Here is an 18,735-nt window from a genome sequence, read left to right as displayed (position 1 = left end):
AAGGAATGACATTAATGAGCCACTGACAACAATGGGCTAAATCCATTTTTGTCATTCTGACAAAAAATGGAGTCTACTAGAGATCTTTCAAGATGGTACTCGATTGAGTTTACCTGTCTGATTTTTTCACTGCCGAGTGTAAGGATGTAAGCGATGACAGTCCACTCTTGTAAGGATGGCCATCGTTCCATCTTGACCAAAATGATGTAGTTGTATAACATCAGGTAGCACAGATAGCATATCTAATAAAAAAAAAAATAGCACAAAAGAAAAAAAAAAACTCATCAACAAATGCGCAAATTTGTTTCCCAGCATTTTGCTTTCTGTAAACCTAAAATAAATAAAAGATAAAACTTACTGTGTTGAACCAAAATTTAGTGAAAGGCGCATCATAAAACTCAAATAATCGTTTGCCAATGGGGATTTTGCGGACGTTGGCATTGCCTTCCTCTTCATCCCCCTTCCGGGAAACGGCGTCATTGGGGTCCTAAAATGCACAAAAACAAGACATTTCACTTTACTAAGTTTCCCCTAAATATAAACAGTGACCTAAAAAAAAAATAGTATCATTTTAATTAAAGAATATCTTTTATTATCATTATACACATTTAGGAGATTGTGCAATAGTTTGGAGATGAACCTTGCTGGATTTGTTGTCATCCTCTTTCTCTTTTCCTTCTTCTTTGCCTCCGGGCACATTGTAGGACGCGTCATCCCCGATACGGAAATCCAGCAGAAGAATCAGCGGAGGAAAAATGATTCCCAAAATGACCTAATGATTTCCAAAACACATCAGGTGAGATTAGTGTTTAATATTTGATTTATTTGGTGAGCTATACCTTGAGGCCTGGGTTCTTGCCGATCCTCAGGCAGCCCATCCACATGTCCGTGAGCAACATCTGGCTGCACGTGTGGGCGATGAAGTCTCGCTGCTTGGCGGCCACGGCCAACTTCAGACAGGTAGAGTTGCTCCAGTTCACCAGCTCGTAGGTCAGCAGCTTCATGGCCACCTGCTCGTCGTGCTTGTACGACTGGTCCAGCAGCTCGTAGGCCAGTTGGCCAAATTCTCTACACGGAAGAACGACATGATCAGCATCTGAGGATTTTACCCAATCAGAAATGGCCTTTCAGCGTTAGATTAAAAATCAAATCATGACACTAACTTTGAGTTGTTCTCCAGGTCTTGGGAGATGTCGTCCACGAGCTCGCTCTCAGAGCACTCGTGTGCCATGGCCTTGAAGAGTTTGCAGGCCACCAGAGCCTTGGCCATGGCCTCCTCCCCACGTTGCCAAAGAAAGAGCGACATCTTCTGGCGTTTCATCAGTACTGCCCACAACATCAACTCGTGGAAGGGAAACTGGAAGCGACACACCTCCGGGTCATCGACGTCAATGTCCACTTCTTCCTCCTTTTTCTTTTTAGCCTTTTTCTTGCCTTTCGTTCGAGGTTCGTCATCCTAACACAAAAAGACATTTTTACCGTCATGTTTTCATTTGATGACGTCATTTGTGTGGTTTGCCAGCAAATGGGTGCCTCACCTCCATCCCGAGAAGCTTGAGGGCTTTGGGCTGAGAAAAAAAAAGACGACATTTGGTATCAAAAAGTCAAATGATTCCAAACGCCAGTTTTAATTTTCATACGCACCCTTTTAAGTCCATACAGAGTATTGTAGAGGTTGCGGAAAGCCTTTCTGGTGTAATTACTTCTGTAAGCTCCACCCATGAGGTACTCCAGCACCAGGCCAATGTCAATCAAGGTGATTTGGTAATCTGGAGGAAGGTTTCCCTGCAGAGAAAAAAAAAAAAAAAATAGACAAAGTGGATGAACGCATGTAACCTTATATATGATTAAAAAACATTCATCCAAATTACCTTTTTGACATCCCTAACTACAGCATGCAGAGTATTTGCAGGGCCAAGTTTCTAAATTAAAAAAAAAAGTTCATTTATTTTTATGCAAACTACAGTCACAATTATACTGACTTAGCTGTTTAAAATAAAAGTTTGACGCGGGCTTACTGTATTGTACAACTCCTCCAGTCTTGGAATGGTGAGGAAGTGGTGAATATTGACACCATTTTCCAGAAGCAGCTTGACAAAGTCAACTCTATCCAACACCAACGCATCCATCATGGCCTGCTCCAGAGAATTCACCTGAGAAAAAAAATATATATATATTGTTCATATTTCCAAATCTAACAATCTGAAATGGCTTTTTTTAAAAAAAAAGTCACATTTTACCCAACGAATAAGCTCCAACTTGCGCGGATCTGTTTCTTCTGGAGGTTCAGGTTTTGCTTTTCCTTTGCCCTTTCCTTTCTTGCCCCTGGTTTTATTGCGAGGGGCACTGGCGGGGCTTTTCTGCTTCTCCTGGACCGGGGCCAGCGCCGTTGTGTTGGCAATGGCGCCGGCAGGCTGACCGCACAAGACAAAGTCAATCGGAGTAAATTTTGTGTGTACAACTTTAAAATTGGATTTATTTTGTGCTGGAAACAACTTAACATCATAAAATTTAAATGCAATCATGTATTTTGAACCTTGCATCACTCACAGGTAAATTATGTCCGTAAACAAAGATGTGATTGCGAGCAATATCCACTCGGTTCCAGGCCAGAGCCAAACTGAGCTGGTCGGCCGCCGAAGCGTTCGTGCCTGACGTGAGACAAAAAAACGGGCTACACATGCAAGAAAATAAAAGGAACCACGCGGCAAGACTCGATACGTCGATCTTTAATGGTACCTTTTAACAAAGCTGTAAGAATGGCCATTTCGATATCTTGCTGACCTTCGGAACCCATCCGAAAAACAGTGATCTATTTGTGAAGAAGCAAAGATCATTTTGAAAAAAATATAAGGCGCTGAGAGGGAAATAGGACAGAAAGAATTGATTCGATGAAAATGCTATTTGGGTTGCAAAGTGGTGGAACGTTTCCAGAAATGTTTATTTGGAGGATTTTAATACAGAAGAGAGACTTTTCAGAATATCCAGAGGAGATTAAATCTCAGAAGCTCTTGGCTGTCTTCATTTAGAATTAACGGGAGCTTTGTGGTGACAAACAACTCTCCGGCCTGCACTTGACCTTTGCCCCACAAGACAAAAAAAAAAAAAAACTTATGAAATGACACACACGGTCTTTTATTAGATTTTTGCCAGCTGCTCACCAGGGATGCATTTTAGGATGAACAGATTACACTTTTGACACCAGACAATCACCTGTAGGTCATGAGACTTAAAAAGCTGTCACATGACATAAAACATTATGAAGAGAAAGAGTTGACTGTGGTAACGATAATTTAAAAAAAAAAAAAATTCTGTTTAAATTGCTTATCTGGGTTTGTGAGGGCATTAGGCTCTCTGGTGACAGTGCGATGGCACTCTGGGCTGAGAGGAACCCGGGTAAGGATTATGGAGATGGATCTTCCATCTGTTTTGTAGTGCATGCTTACTGTGACCGGATGAGGCTAAAGCATACTTGCATCTTTCCCAAGCAAATGGACGGAGCGTGCAGATTTAACTAATCACATCACTGGCGCTTCATTGACACGTTGGAAGAACATTTTGGGGGATTAAAAGCAGACTTTCTTCACAGCGCTGGCCGGGTCGCCACTTTGCAACCTTTGACATGATGCATGAGGATGATGCGGATTATTTCACATGTCACGCATGAGCACGGCGAGGAGAAATGACAAGCAGGTGGTGGGGATTAGGTTGATTCAATATGTTAATTGAAAAAAAAGAAAAAGATGAGCGGATGAATGAGCATGGAGACCCAGTGCTTGACATCCATGTTTATTGAGGTACAATTCACTTTTAAATGACATTGCGGGGGGGGGGGGTCACCTTACTCACCAGTTCCCTCTTCTTCATACATTCCATCACCATGAGCAGGATTTGCTGCGACTGACTCTTGCTGTAGTTGAACGTCTTCTGAATGGTCACCAGCAGTTGGTCTCGCACGTCGTCGTTAACCAGCCTGGGGGAGGAGCTTCAAGTTGGAGGTGATCGAAAGGTCGGCAGGCCAGATTTCGCCTTGCTGCAACTTTCCCTTGATTTGAATAATGTGCTTAACTTTTTAAATCCTATTGTTAGTTGCAATCCTACACAAAATCTTTTTTAGGGTCATTTTCGTTCCAATTCCAAACTATGGTCTGGGGGGCCAATTTTCAATATTTTTTGGGGTAACTTTTCAATAACTTTGTGACGGCCCTTGATGTACAGTAAATACTCACCCTCCATCCTCGGAGAACTTATGCGCAAAGGAAATAATGTCAGAGGCGCGGCCACTGCCGTCGCACACCACCACCGGGATGGGAGGCTCATCTCGCAGACTCTCCAGAGCGATGGAGATCACGTTCGGACCTCCTTCTACTATCAGACACACTAGTGGGACACCCTGGCCCAGACCTGTAAAACACACCATTTTCTTAAACGTGAAGTAGAAGATGGAAGATAGAGAGTGGGATATTGATGCGAGGACACACACAATGAAAGGAGAGCGAGCGAAGTCTGTGGTGACAGCTGAGCATCCCTTTGCTGTCCCTGCCTTATCCGAGCTCCAGGCATAGGATGACAAAGGGAAGCCCATGGGTCACAGAGGAGGCTCTCCGTATCCAACGCGTGGTGAGAAGATGAACCCCCCCCCCCTCCCCAGATGTGCCCGGCATCACTTACGGGTGTTGATCTTCTGCAAGGAGATGTGCTTCTCCAGCAGGCGGCGCAGCTTGACCTCCGAGCCGTACTTGCCGCAGGTGCCGTTGTCCGTCAGGATGAAGTGCGAGTGGCTGTTGTTGAGCACGGCCAGCTTGCTCAGCGGGTTGGCCATCGTCTGGTAGGGTCTGGTCACCTGAAAGGAGAAGATCTCATGAATCAAGTCTCCCCTTTGTTTGATGGATTCCGCTTTTGGATGCTCACATCTTTCCCAATGAGGTCTTCTTTGTTCTCCAGGATGCCCCACGGGGCGATTCCTATGGCGCACACTTTTCCTCGCGACTTGGAGGAATGGTCCTTTAAGGCGTCGCCCACATGACGGATCACACCTAAGAAAAACACAAAGTGCAAAAAAACGGCTCTTTTTCTCTGGTTTTAATAAATGAAAATATTTGGAGCAATTTAGAAAAAGCGGGTAATTTCTCTGAGTGCACCTCAGTGAACGTGAAATGGTTGGATGTGCACTCAAAGCTCTTAATTGTAGTGTTCACCCCCCCACCCCTCTCCCCCTCCCAGGCAGGAAATTGCAGCAGCATTATATAATAACAGTTAAGTGCAGGGCTAATCTTCTAATGGCACTAATAGTTATTTGTTAAACGGAATGATGCACAATCGGCCTCACCTGTGTTGACCCCGCCCGTGAAGATCCAAGCGCCCGTGGTGACGGCCGCTTTAATCAGACCTTTGCCGAAAACCTGCTTGAGTTTGGGCTGAAGGTCAAAGTTCTGCAGGCCTCCGTGCACCGAGATGAGTAACGTGGGCAGCTCCAACTGCCAGTCCTTCACCATCAAATGTAGAAGGTTGTCCGGTTTGGTGTCGTAGGACACTCGGATGTACTGTTGCGGAGAGGACGGGAATTTGAGTCACGAAAATCACGACTTTTGTAAAAGCCGGTTCTTCTCACCATGGCCTTGTTGATGAAGCCTCCGCCCTGGAACTCGATCACGCCGTAGGAATCCGTCGGGTAGGTCCTGGTGTGTTTGATCACGCTCCATTTGTCTTTGGGGGTGTCGATCTGCACGAGCTGGTGGGCCTCCTCCAGAGAGTTGGCGCCGGGCGGGATGGCCACATGCTGCGTTGTCAGCTGACCGCATGAACATCTAAACGGGAACATGTGTCAAGATTCAAGATCGGTCAGATGGAACATTGGTCTAGGTCACAGTGTTAGGGCATAATTGGCCATAAAAAAAAAATAAGCTAAGCCACCAAATGTATTTTTTTTAATTCCACCAAAAGTTTTTCTAATTACAAATTCTATATTTTGAAGAGCACTATTACCTGGTGGTGTCCTTGGTGGGAAAGATGTGAACGCATTCTCTTTTCAGAAACGTCCTCTCAATCCAAACTCGCTGCGCCTAAGAAAAAAAAAAAAAAATAGACCAAAAAAGAAAAGCCTTTGCATCACTCTTTGTCACAGCACAAAAGCACTCAGCCATAAATTGCATCCGAAAACTGCTTGTCCTCTGATGCCTTTCCAATTCACAGCCGAAAATAACCTGAGCCAAGCAAAAAAAAAAATAATTGTGCCATTGTCGCGCGTGAATGAGTAATTAAAAGTGGAGCAGTGGGAGCTTCACTTTCCAGGAAAAGCGTTGGCAGCAGCAACAGTAAAATGAAAAAAAGAACTTCATTAGCTTCTACAGTTGTCCTAAATTGTTTTTTTTCCTTCCCAGTTTAACTTTTAAGATCATGTGAGTGTGACTGAACGACACAACGAATGAATTCTTGCCGATGCCTTGTGATTTGAAATCACAAGAGTGCTGCTACTGTTCTTTGCTTTCATCCCAGCAAAAAGAACTCGGGCAAGAAAAGCACACTGGCAGAATAATCACTTCTTTATATAGTTCTAAAAATAGAACTATAGTCAGAATTTACATTACTTGGTTATCTACAATGAAGTTTTATGCTGACTAGTATTTTGAAACTCCCGCTCCTTTATTCTCATTGAATATTGGAATATTAATAATTAAATTAATAGATTGCAACAGTCTTGGAGTTTTTTTTTTAAACAATTTTGATTTTAATTAAAACATTGTAATTAATTTTTAGTAGCGCAAAAACAATTAAATAAAAATGAAGTAATAATTTTTTTCTTCATTCTCAGTGTAAATGAATCAATAACTAAACCTGTTGCTCACCCACAAAAAAAAAAATCACTTTCTAGCCATCAGGTCAGATCTAAATAAAAAAAAAAAAATCACAACCAAATAAAATTTGAAATCATATTTCCACTTACATAAAACCTTCAAGTGTCGCGTCTGAGAAGCTGAAAAGTGAGCTGGAGCTGGAGCTGGAGCTGCTGCCGCCGCTGCCGAGGCTGCAGTCTGACTGAATCCCGGACGGGACATGACACTTGTTCACTTTATGAGGGCCGGCTAATATGATGAGCATGTGAGCGGGCTCTTTGTTCGGCCCAGTCTCATGACTCCAGTTCAAGGTAATCCTTTTGGGAGTCCCATGACCCCCTTCCCTTCCCTTCCCTTCCCCATGCCCACAGGGTATTTGAACAAGGCACAATAAATCTACTTTGATAAGCGGCCCCCTAATCTCCAAATTTGTTCAAACTTTTTTTTTTTGTGTGTCTGCCCTCGCATCCATGTGGAAGAAGACGCTTGTTTGTGCGCCACGACGAGACTTTTCATTTGAAAACAAGACCCCCCCACTTTCCCCCCCATCATTTCCAGCTACTTATTTCAACCCAAATTTGCATAATTGAGAGAATTGGATTCGGGCATTCTTTCAGAGGGCGCCTCGTTAAGACACGACTTGCTCTCCGGCTGAGGGCAAGTTCATTCAATCGTAATTGCAGTTAATTTTGATTTCCACCTTGTTGGGGTGGCGGAATAGATCACGCCAAACGCTCGCCGCAATATCAGACATATCTGGTTGTTTTGGCAAAAGATGGCGTTAAAATAAGAATGGGCTGCCAATTAAAAGCCTTCAAGGCCTTGCTTAAATAAGCAGATGAAAGCAGGAGCTGAGCTGGAAGTTAAGAAGCAGAAGTTTCAAACATTCCTTACATGAAATGGTCGCACCAGCATTCCTTTTAGGAGTTTTTTTAAGATTTTTTTTGGGGTGGAGGGGACTGAAATGACAAATTGATGCCTCGAACTAAACACGTGATCAGGAGTGGGGCGCAATTAATTATTGGAAAGGAAAACAAAACACATTTTCATCAGGCTTTGGCCGACGTGACGCACTTAAAGTCATTAAGCACAGCGAATGAAAACTCCAAGTAGCTGCCGCCTCGCTCGAGCGCTTAACGAAAAACCTTCAAGATTTGGATATTCGGCCAGATCACATTTGTGTCACACGGGGGAAATTAACAGGAATTAAGACAAGCCTCGGCACAATAAACAACATTCATTTCAAACATGCGGCCGTTCGGAAACAATGGCTCCTTGTGGATGGATTGAAATTTCACACGTTTATATGAGCACTTTAGAAATCAAATACATTATTTGTTGACTTGTGCGACTGTGTCATTGACCGCAAAAAGCAATTGAAGATAAAACTACAAAGAAATGTATCGACCTTTTTTCAATATTTACTCTGTGTCCGCCATGCAATATTTTCTTCAACTTGCCTTTGTGTGCTGCAGTCACATGGGCCAGGCAGGTCTCCTGACCCAGCCGCAGCTTAGCGAGAAAGATCACAAGCCAATTTGTTCCACTGCAGTGACAATTCCACGTAAGCCACAATCACAAATATTGTGGAAAAATAAATATTAAGGAGATTCCTCTATTTTTTTTTATGTTGCTTTTTGTGCGTGAACAAGTGGCAGATCCATTTGTGGACTAAAGAAGAATGAAATCGGTCATAAAGGATTTGTGGAATGTGATGTCACCAGGGTTGGAGATAAAAGCCGCTAATTGCTTGACTTTGCCGCTTAACGACAACGTGGTTGAAGTTTGATGCAGCGTGAAGGGAACCTGTGTGGACTGTTTAAGGAGTACTTCAGAACCACATTAGATCCCACGAAGGCCCAACAAAAAGGCGTCTTTCACAGACGGCGTTTGGGGGAGGAGAGATTCGCCCCACGAGATACGGGCTGGATCTCGTGGTAAACAACTTTGCGTTAACTGTGAAATGAGCTGTTTTCACTCGCTGTAAATGTACTCGATTGTCATAGCGGGTTTGAAAATCCAGTTAGCTATCACATGAGCCACATGTCGCTGATTAGCCTCGCCAGTTGACACAGTCATAAGACGTTTTTAAGCGGCTACTCCTTCTTTGGCTCGAAGGAATGTTGGGGAGTAGCTGCCGCCTATTAACCTTTTGAGAGACAACTTGTTAAATTGGCATCCTGATTTATTTTAATCAAAAGAGAAAGATTATATTGCAAATTTATGAATGACAAATGGATGAAAAAGCTGATTTAAGGATAAATAATTGGGATATATTTGAAAGTGAAATGTATTTTTCATTTAAGCGACATTTTAAATATTTTACAATTAGGCAAAATAGGAGAAATAATTTGCCCAGTTTTGAATATTCTGTGAACATTTTTGAATTGTGTTCAGATATAAATGTTTCAAACTTCAAACATAAAAAATGAATTCCCAACATTTTTTCTTAGTCCTAATGCTGACCTCTGGCCTAAAGGCATCAGCTCTCTGCTGACTTGGGCCTGACGCAGTCATGTGATCTCATCAATACAATGGGCAATTGTGGAGCATTTAAAAGGACTTGTGCTCTTACATTAAAATATGGAATGGGAAATTGAGGACAGCTCAGTGGCGCTCTGCTCTCACTTGAGGCTATAGATGATACGAGTTGATTTGTTTTGCAACAGCTGAGCCTTGAAGCTCGTGTTCCTTCCCTCGGTGAAAGGGCAAACAGATCAGCCGGGCCGGGCCGGGCCGGGCCGGGCCGCTTTGTGCTGACTCACATCTGATCTTATGAAACAGAGCATGTTTGTTAAGACATGATTGCAAAATAAAGAAATATTGTTCTATTTTGAGAATTAATTAAATTATTGCACTTACACAAAATAAGTCAAACTAGAGATGAAAGTCATATTTTTTTTCTTTTGTGGACGACCTCATTTTTAAATTAATAAGTAAATTGCTCTGGTTTTAATACTCAGCCCAGCTAAATTTTTAGAGGATAAAGTGCTGTAGAGTGAACATCAAAATATATAAATTATTAATTAAAAAATTAAAAAAAACACTAAAGATTTGGCAGATGTATGAACAATTGTGGAAATGTATGCTACTTTTTTGTGATATTCAGCCAGGGCAAAAAAAAAAAATCTTTTTTTAAATACATATTCAGTTTTTCTTTCCAAATGATTATTTCTCAGACTAGATGCTTGAGCTATATAATCCTGGAACACAGCCCAGTCCGAAGCGGGAGCATTATTTCATACACAAAATCCCAAAGCGCACCGGTTGTTTTCAAGAACGTATAAATAGTGGTAATCACATGAAAGCAGACTTTACAAAAACATATCACAGGACTTTAATCTTCCGTGCTCGCCATACTGGGCCATTATGTAGGATTAAAGCAGCGAGCAGCTCTTACTTGAAGCTCGCTCAGCTTCACTTAACGTTTTGCTTGCAGGCGCTTGTGAATGGCAGTACACAAAATGTGATTGGTTGAGACGGACGGCTGCGTGGACCTGTGCCAATGCGGCATGTGCTAGCATTCATTTCATATCTGTCAAACTAAAACATTTCCAGATTGAACGTAAAAGGCATTCATTGACAGTGTCCTACCTTCTGCGAGCCTGACGTGCTGCGTTTCAGGGAGGATCTCTTGAAGGTGCCACTGGGGCCCTTGGGGTCCATGTTGAAGATACTGGAAGCAGCCGTAAGAGGTCAAGGCCAACATCAGCACCAGGAAGCCACTGTGAAATCAAGCTGGAGTCACAAGTTGCACATCGCTGAGCGCTTCTTCTCCGCTCACTCTGCTCAGCGGCGACTGACAAGACACACATCCCAACCGGGGATATAAATCACTCGATGGCATACTTGACACATAGACCCTTTTCCTCTGCCGCGCATCCCGTAATCAGGATTAATGCAGCCGGCAGTCTAATGGATAGAGCTTTATTAAATGGTTATTGAAGGTAAATCTACTTTGGCACACCACAAGCCCCAAAAAAGGCTTAGTGCGACCATGCAAGCTGTGAAGCTAAACTTAGCAGGCCGAGGGGGCAAAGGTTGTCCCGGCGCGGAAAGTCGGAGGACAAGAGTCTTCAAAATGGAAACAGTAGCAAGGACACATCGAGCTGAATTGTTTTTTGTCATCTTTATGGAAACTTTCATTCTCTGATTATATCACAAAGGGAAATACAAGAAGCAGCAGTTGGTCAGACAAAAACAACAAAACTGATGACTGGACGTGGAGCATCTCATTATTTTTGTTATTAATGTTTTGTTGAATGGTTGTGCTATTCTAAAAAAGTCTAGAAATTCTGTCAGTATATGTAAATTTATGAAAACAACCTAAAGCGACTTTATTACTGATGTTAAAAAAAAAAACTTCGTCCATCTGTATTATACCGTCCCCTAGTGGCCATGATGCGCACAACCGAGGAGTTACACGCATTTACAGAGCAAGTTTAACTTTCAAATATATCCACCATTAATTTTGCTACTCTCGCGTAGCGTATTTACTGTACCTAATGCTGATCTCATGACGTCACGTACTATGTCTTTGTTTTTGCTAATAAAGACAGCCACGACTTTCAAATTACAATTGAAAGACTTCCTCAGTCTCTTAAAATGGAGAACACTTGCGAGTTTGACATGAAACTGGAATTTATTCATTTTGCAACCCAATCCTACTTGCCTACTATGCCTACTTTATCCAACACCTCCCTCTATTGGATGCTGGCTGAAACTGCAGCAATTTCTCTTCTAAATTTAATGGCTCATGTTTTGTGTACTACCAACCTTGCTAGCCATGCGTTTCAACATTAAAACAAATTATTCTATTTAATTCACACTCACTTTTCCAAGTTGAATAAACACAAAATTAATCAGTTCTGCTTTGAGACTACATATAAAACCTGCAGTGGAAGTATTTCGTATGTCACGAAAATTTAACATTTACAGGATTTAAATGAGTCAAAAAAAGATTCAACATCACACACGTAGTTAAAAATATTACCTGATTTGGAAAAAGAAGAGTGTCACCCACATTCCTCCAGTGGTCGTATCCCAATTAGAGAGAGAGAACAACTTCATTTTCAATTAAAACAACAAAAAGTACTTCAACATAGCCATGTGACCCGCCCGACCGGCCGGGCTCTCTCTCTCTCTCTCTCACAATGGCTAGAAGATAATACCTCAATCCCCCTGCGTAAGCAAACATTAAAGAGCTTTGATGTCCGTTAGTGGCTTTGAATTTGGAAGAGATTATTTATGATGAATAAAACGAGACGGACACCATTCATCCTTTCATGAATTTATCATTAGCATTATTTAATAACAATACCCCAATTGAAGTTTTTTTCCCCCTCAATAAAACATCTCAATTATCTGAAAGGTCAATAACCTGAACTGTGACCACACGATGGCGCTCTCAACACTCACACAGCCCCTTTGTTCTAACCACGAGGTCACAGAGGAAGTTTGATGATCCTTTTCCTCCTCTGCGATGAATATAATTTAGCTAATGTTGTGTTTTGTCCATGAGAACAGCCAAAACCACCAAGAAATCACACACTGACACAAACAATTTGGATGGGAACCCTTTTGGAAGGAGAAGCAATTTGGGGATGGTTTTTTTTTTCCCACCTGCTGCTTTTAAATGAACAGTTAAAACAACAAAAACATACCAAACGAAGCTGCTCGTGAAAATCTGCACTGACCTGCACGGACAACACAATACGTGTTTTGGGCTTTGCTCATCTCGACAACACGCCGGTTGCTTAGCAAACAGACTACACACAAATACACACCTGAGACACACTTGGGTGTGTTTAGTCCCTCAGTGCGGCTAGTGAAAGCAAACAGCAGGTACAAAAGCGTACACAGATAAGTTAAAAGCACTATTACGGCTATGAAAAGAGAGAGATAAAGAAAAAAAAAAACAGTTGATGGCTGCTGACGTCTCATTTTTCACAACAGACTAAACACATGGCTGGACTTTGAGGCCAAGAAATTGTGGTTTGCTCAGAGTAAGTCATGTTAAGACATGTTCCCTTGACTTCGTAGAGAGCACTGCATGTATTATAAACGAGTAATCTAGGTCAAGAAGACTAAAAGCATGTTGAAGGAAGCCACAATTTGATGTCTGGGGCTCAGTGATGGCCAGAACAGGGTCAGGGGTAAGGAGGGGGGGGAGGGGTGCTGTTGAAACCGAGTACTGGGTACTCTCGTAGGAGTGGTCGCGCTGTCAGCACAAACGACTTTTAGGGAAGTAGACAGAAACGAGGCGTGGCCGAGCCGAGCGCGACCGGTGGCTAACGACTTCCTGGAGATCAGAGCAGGCTGCTGTACACACCCTGCGGATGGCTTGATTGGACGCCGCCGTTCAGAAGGGCTCCTGCAACACCCATCCAAATGGTGAATTCCATGAAGTTCCATCTGGCTGCACAATTTCTATTCTACTCTTCTGAGAACACAAGGGGCCCTTCCAATGTTGACCCGTGGGGCCCACGGAAAGGTCAATAGGGAATCCATATGTCCGGCAGAAGGTGTTATAAAACCACCGGCTGCCTAAAAGTCTTGTTTGTGATTGCAAGAGTCTTGTTCTGTCGAAACGGAAAGCCCATAAGCCGTTCCCAGGGAGCGGTGAGCGAGATCTTCTGACTTGGGGGGGGGGGAAGCCGTACGCTCAGCTGCGTAAACTTCCACTTGCAGCTCCTCATCCAACAAGGCCACAAAAACAGATGCGGGACGGACGGACATTTATAGGGATGGCGACTTGATCAAAGGAAGACTTGAACTCCGAGTCAAGCACTGCTGGAGCACATTATGGGAGCCACATCTTGACTGCTCAAATCTTGTGAGGGAGAAAAAAAAAAGAAGAATCAGTATAATACCAAACTGCCGTGTGCCAGATTATTGTTCTGAACCCAAGCATTTTTGTCACGGACATCTGCCAGAGTGGCTCCAAAATAATCCAGTGATGTTTCCAAGAAAGGCTCATTAGTATTATCTGACATGCGAAGGCTCGACAAGCTCCAGCCGCCTCTCATTGACAACATCTAAACAAGATTCAACCGAGAAATCAGTTGTTGAAAGAAATGTCGTCAGATTGGCTTGAAATTCAATAGAAGCACCGGCGTGACCTTTGAGACGACTTCCTGACGTGAGTTACTGCTTATCAGCCTCGGGGAAGACTTAACATCAACCGCAAATTTCATACCACGACGCTTCACAAGTTTTATTGCCGCACCCCAACTGCATGCGGAGTTGTTAAATTAGATAAGAGACACGCTCCTTATGACTGTCAACACACATTTTGTCCTTCAACCAACTCGTTTGACCAGTTTTGATTTCAGAGAAGCCACGAAGCTGACTTCATGACTTTTGATCAATTTGATTTGACAACGTGGCGCTCGATCGAAATAAAAGCGATTCAACTCGATGACGTCATCGTGCTCTTATCGTGTAGCGCACAAGCGTGAATTTGCCGTTTTGGCATTTCAATTTAGACCAAGCTTCAGTTTCCGGCTTGTCTTCTTATTATAGCTTATCTCCAAGGAGCCGCGTTGGAGACGATTTGACAACATAATGAAAATATTTTTAAATCAGCCAGCTCACATTTCCACATAATCCAGTTTAACACAAAAGTCCTTCACAAGGCAGAGCAGAAGCTCAGGTCGTCGTCTCTACAATCTCCCCCTTCGCTGATTGCCGGCGGCGTCGCGGGCCGTAAAGCCCGAGTCAAAGCAAGTCGACAAGCACCTGTCTAATCCCGCTGAACACAGCAGCATTGTCATTATCTTGCTTGCAATGCTAATTACTACAAACTAGGATGATCCCAAACACAGATGGCGTTTGACGAGCGAGCAAATGGCAGAAAGATAATCATCGGTCTGATGCAAATACAGCAAGTTAGCTAACGTAAGCTAGCATCAATCAAATCCAAAAATATCATCTACAGGTTTGAATGCTGGCGAAGAGCTTAAAGCTTCAATACAAGCTACTTGAGCTACATCTCCTCCAAAATCTAAATCTTCTAAATCTGTGTCAATTCTAAGAATTGCCGCATATACAGGAAGTCCGTCGACTTTGGCTGGGAAACTGCTGAGGGTGATCCCGAAATTGCACTCGGTTCCTCTTTCAAATGATCAATTCATATGTTAGGTCATGTCATGGAACGGTTTGCCATTGAAACACCTCATGAAATGGACGTGTCGGCGATCCCGCTGGACGTTTCTTTTGGCCGACGAGTAACATCCCGATGCGTCATCCGAGTGTGGCCTTTGGACTTGGAGCTGCAGGTGTGGTGAAGCTGTGCATGGAAGGGATTACTGAATCACAACACAGGCACCACCCTTCTTCTTCTTCTTCTTCTTGTGCCTGGGTGGACCTGCCACAGCAGAAGCAGCAAGACTGTTTGTAAATATTTACACCAAATCCATTGCAAGGGAATGTTTTGATTTTGTTTTTGCAGGTGATTTATAGCAGCCCACCTACAGGCAAGTTTGTCGTGCCAATCAGCTTGTCCTCCCTCCCTCCCTCCCTCATTTCCTCAACTTTGTCCCTCACAAGTGGCTGTGAGACACTGGCAAGCTGAAGGACGTCGACTCGCTGTTTTTTTTTTTTTTTTTTGGGGAGGGGGGGCTGGCAGTGTTAGCGGCTCCGTTGCGTGTCTAGCAGCGCGGCAGTTGGGTGACGCAAAGCGAGCTATTAATAACTCACGAACGGGATGTTCTCGCCTCATCACTGCGAGGTCATTCGAGGATAAAAACCGCGTTACGATACCCAACACCATCAGACTACGACGCGTCGGATGCTCTCCGCCCACATACTTACACACTTTTTTTTTTATATATTGCTGATTTCGGTCCTGTTGACTTCTCCTGCAAATACTTCCGCGTTGAGCACAAGTGCTGTGGGTAGCCACGCCCACTCGCGAACCCAGTGACTTTGGGAGCACCCTAACTCAAGGCTGCGTAAATACACGTGATGACGTATGCTCACTCCATGGAACCTTTTCTAATTGCAAAAGACTTGGTTTACTTTTGGGGTTAGCTCGAACTGCTTAGTAAATAGTCTTGTCAGCTAGGAAAACACATTATTACAGCCACAGAATGCAAAAAGGGAAAAGCTACACAATGTGTTTTTCTTGGGTCTCAAAACAAAGTTAGAACAACTTTAAAATACGAATTGTTCGTGTTTTTGTGGCAAGAATGCTCATTGACACACACAACAAAGCAAGTTTGTTTGTTGGAACATTGACAGGAAATAACAGCAGCCAATTCTGGTTTCAAACTCAAGGCCCAGGGGGCCTGATATGCACCACCGCATCATTTGGTGTGGCCCGCAAAGGCAAATCACCTACCACAACTTTGTGTTTCTAACTAAAATTGCCTTCAATTTTATTAACCTTAAGAATTTAAAATGGATGAATATTAGTTGGATATTATTTTTTATCCTGGATTGTGATTGTAAAAGCTATTTTTCCAACAGTTTTTTGTCTAAATGTAATTATTTGAAGTAACATTTGCATGTGGTCGATATTTGGGTTATGGTTAGAACTCCGGTTTCTGAAACATTCAGAAGATCCAATTTACACCCCTGAATGAACAAAGCCACATGAACATCATGACACAACGGGACGTCATTTCCACTTGGCTACGTTGAAGACGTGGTTGAATATTAGCTACAGAGTCGAGCGCCAATAGGCGACACCGTGTCTCCTAAGTAGTCAAAAATGGACGCTCTATGTTAAGTGCCTCTGTTGAAAGGATGCCCCGAACGCCGATGGCATCAGCATAACGTGTTCATGCAAGCATCTGAATAGCGGCCCCCCTCTCACCAGTGCCTGCGAGGCTCATCCCTCCCTACCGGGCCAGTGCACTGATCAATGCGTGGTGAATAGGGTCACGGCTGACCAGTAAATGGGCGCTAAAACAAAAATGGTTCCGCTTCACTTTGCTCTTTTGAGCTGTATTGTGTTGCGTGGACAAAGCCAACATGCCGCCATGAGAGGGAACAATAACGACCGCACACGCTCGAGGTTGGGCGTCATCCTCGGGTCAGCGGAGTGACGTGGACGGCGGCTCGGGTTCACCGACATAACTTTGCGCGGACGAGAGAGAGAGGCAGCGAGCGACAGAGCGCTCATCTGGCCGCTTTGCAATCCGTTTATGCAACATTCTCTCAGCGAGGGGGGAACTTTGTTCTTTGTGGTGGCGGGGGAGGCGGGCAGGATTAACATAGGGGTGAAAAAGGCTGCCTCTGTTGTGTGGTTGAACGTGGACAGCCTGGAGGCGCGGCAGAAGGAGGATGACGACCACAGTGAACTCCATCTTAGATGGACGCCTCCCTCCCACCAGCGTGCCAACTGATGCAGTGACCTTCTTTTAGCCTCCGCCCTTTGACTACCACTGACGGCAATGTGTGCCGCATGTACGCCTGAACATTTTAAAGTGATAAACCCTCATCTCTATTTTTTTATGGGCGATAAATGAAGTACAATGATATCTATATGAAGTACAATAGCGGGGCTTAAATGTTCATTCGTCAAAATGTCTGTTTGTCGCCAACTTATGCATTGTGCCTCGCGTGTACTTGCGGTTTGACTTTTGTTGTTGTCTCGCTCAATCATCTTTGTTTGCCAGGCAAGTTATGTGAGCAGAGTTGCTGATAAGTGCTAAATCATTTCGGGGCTTTTGTAACCAGTAGATCTCGCTAGACTGCAGGCTTTGTGGCAATAACATGGAGTTTGTGACTCACTGAAGCTCCTCACACGACCGACCGACCCGCTGCACTCAAACACCTCCGCCCACAGTTTGTTTCTCACTATCGATATGTTGTCACCTGTAGCCCAGCGATAGATCAAAACTCCAAATTCAACGTCCCATTTAAATTTATCTTCTGACTAATCCTCTTTTCTTTTCTACACAGGTGTGAAATAGTAGCCTGATTTGTCATCATTAGTCAGAAGAACCGTTGATGGTGTGTCATTCAGGATGAGTAAGCTTTGCTGAACAACAACATAAGAGAGACAATGGCACAAATAAGTTCCGAGATTATAGTTTCATTCTGTCTGTAACTACTTTAGCACGCGTTTCGTTTTGCTGTGTCAGCTTTCCTCTTACATGGGGAAAAAAAAAAAAACTGTCTTGCCTGATAATAGCACGCTGGGTGAAAGCAGCCCGTTACGTCTATATTAGCTCTGCTATTTGGGACAGTGCAACTTCAGATAAAACAAAATGCAAACAGAAGGTCCGTTAATGATTTAGAGATCACGAAAAGCAGTTAGTTAATGAATAGAGGAAGAAAATATCTCAATTTAAATAAGGTCACTGTACACTGGAGTGAGCCGTTAGCTGTTTTTTTTTTTTGTGGTGTTCTTAAAGATGGTTTTGAAGAAGCCTAGCTAAAACAGTAGCGTGTTTACAGATTAATGCTAACATTTGTTATCTTCGACCCATCACAAATATATAAACATTTTTACATTGAGGAAAATTATGAGAGTCTTTATCATAAGTTATTTTGTTGCTAGTTTGATACACTTGAAGTACAAAGTTGCTAATGCTAATGGAAGCTTGTTTCTGAAAAGCTAGTATTTGTCGGTTTTACTTACATAAAAAGTCTACGCACCCCTGTCAGCGCACACCTGCCCCTCTTTAAAGTGCCTCTGATCAATTAAGATTTTTTTAAATAGGTTTTTCCTGATAGTTTGCTTTCTACTAGAAGCCTGAAGGTTTTGCGCTAACATCAACTGCGTTTACGAATTGTTCATAATTGCCTTCCATGCCAACCCCGCCGCGATTTAAGTTTTCTATCCCTGACCTCGACAATACTGGTGTTTTTCTGAATTTTGTACCCAGACATGAAAATCAATTCCTGGAAATAAGCCAGAGGTTACAGCACTGACCATCTGCCAAAGAGA

At 43.2% G+C, this 18,735-nt stretch overlaps 1 protein-coding gene across 5 annotated transcripts in view; it reads right to left on the bottom strand.

Annotated features, from left to right (window-relative positions):
- The window catches only part of LOC125970724 (transient receptor potential cation channel subfamily M member 1), a 35,668-nt gene that overhangs the window by 3,653 nt on the left and 13,280 nt on the right, over positions 1 to 18,735 (bottom strand). For 2 of the 5 annotated variants that reach the window (XM_049723305.2, XM_049723309.2), the window contains 22 exons: positions 15,009 to 15,201; positions 11,827 to 13,665; positions 10,428 to 10,558; positions 5,986 to 6,062; positions 5,612 to 5,807; positions 5,330 to 5,543; positions 4,912 to 5,036; positions 4,672 to 4,843; positions 4,230 to 4,404; positions 3,850 to 3,973; positions 2,740 to 2,812; positions 2,551 to 2,651; positions 2,241 to 2,414; positions 2,019 to 2,153; positions 1,872 to 1,922; positions 1,645 to 1,785; positions 1,539 to 1,568; positions 1,164 to 1,456; positions 840 to 1,068; positions 641 to 772; positions 359 to 487; positions 114 to 242 (listed from right to left, as the gene is read on the bottom strand). In XM_049723305.2, coding sequence (XP_049579262.1) covers positions 114 to 242; positions 359 to 487; positions 641 to 772; positions 840 to 1,068; positions 1,164 to 1,456; positions 1,539 to 1,568; positions 1,645 to 1,785; positions 1,872 to 1,922; positions 2,019 to 2,153; positions 2,241 to 2,414; positions 2,551 to 2,651; positions 2,740 to 2,812; positions 3,850 to 3,973; positions 4,230 to 4,404; positions 4,672 to 4,843; positions 4,912 to 5,036; positions 5,330 to 5,543; positions 5,612 to 5,807; positions 5,986 to 6,062; positions 10,428 to 10,499 — 2,772 coding nt within the window. In that variant the 5' untranslated portion in view covers positions 10,500 to 10,558; positions 11,827 to 13,665; positions 15,009 to 15,201. Of the gene's footprint in view, positions 1 to 113; positions 243 to 358; positions 488 to 640; positions 773 to 839; positions 1,069 to 1,163; positions 1,457 to 1,538; positions 1,569 to 1,644; positions 1,786 to 1,871; positions 1,923 to 2,018; positions 2,154 to 2,240; positions 2,415 to 2,550; positions 2,652 to 2,739; positions 2,813 to 3,849; positions 3,974 to 4,229; positions 4,405 to 4,671; positions 4,844 to 4,911; positions 5,037 to 5,329; positions 5,544 to 5,611; positions 5,808 to 5,985; positions 6,063 to 6,943; positions 7,735 to 10,427; positions 10,559 to 11,826; positions 13,666 to 15,008; positions 15,202 to 15,308; positions 15,435 to 15,647; positions 15,742 to 18,735 lie in introns of those variants that run through there. The other 3 variants (XM_068651028.1, XM_049723306.2, XM_049723310.2) reach the window with 3 other exon arrangements.

This window comes from Syngnathus scovelli, chromosome 6, assembly GCF_024217435.2.
Source record: "Syngnathus scovelli strain Florida chromosome 6, RoL_Ssco_1.2, whole genome shotgun sequence".
In the NCBI taxonomy this organism is placed as follows: Eukaryota; Metazoa; Chordata; class Actinopteri; order Syngnathiformes; family Syngnathidae; genus Syngnathus; species Syngnathus scovelli.
Note: the sequence above shows the minus strand (reverse complement) of the source record. Positions and strands in the feature narration are given on the sequence as shown.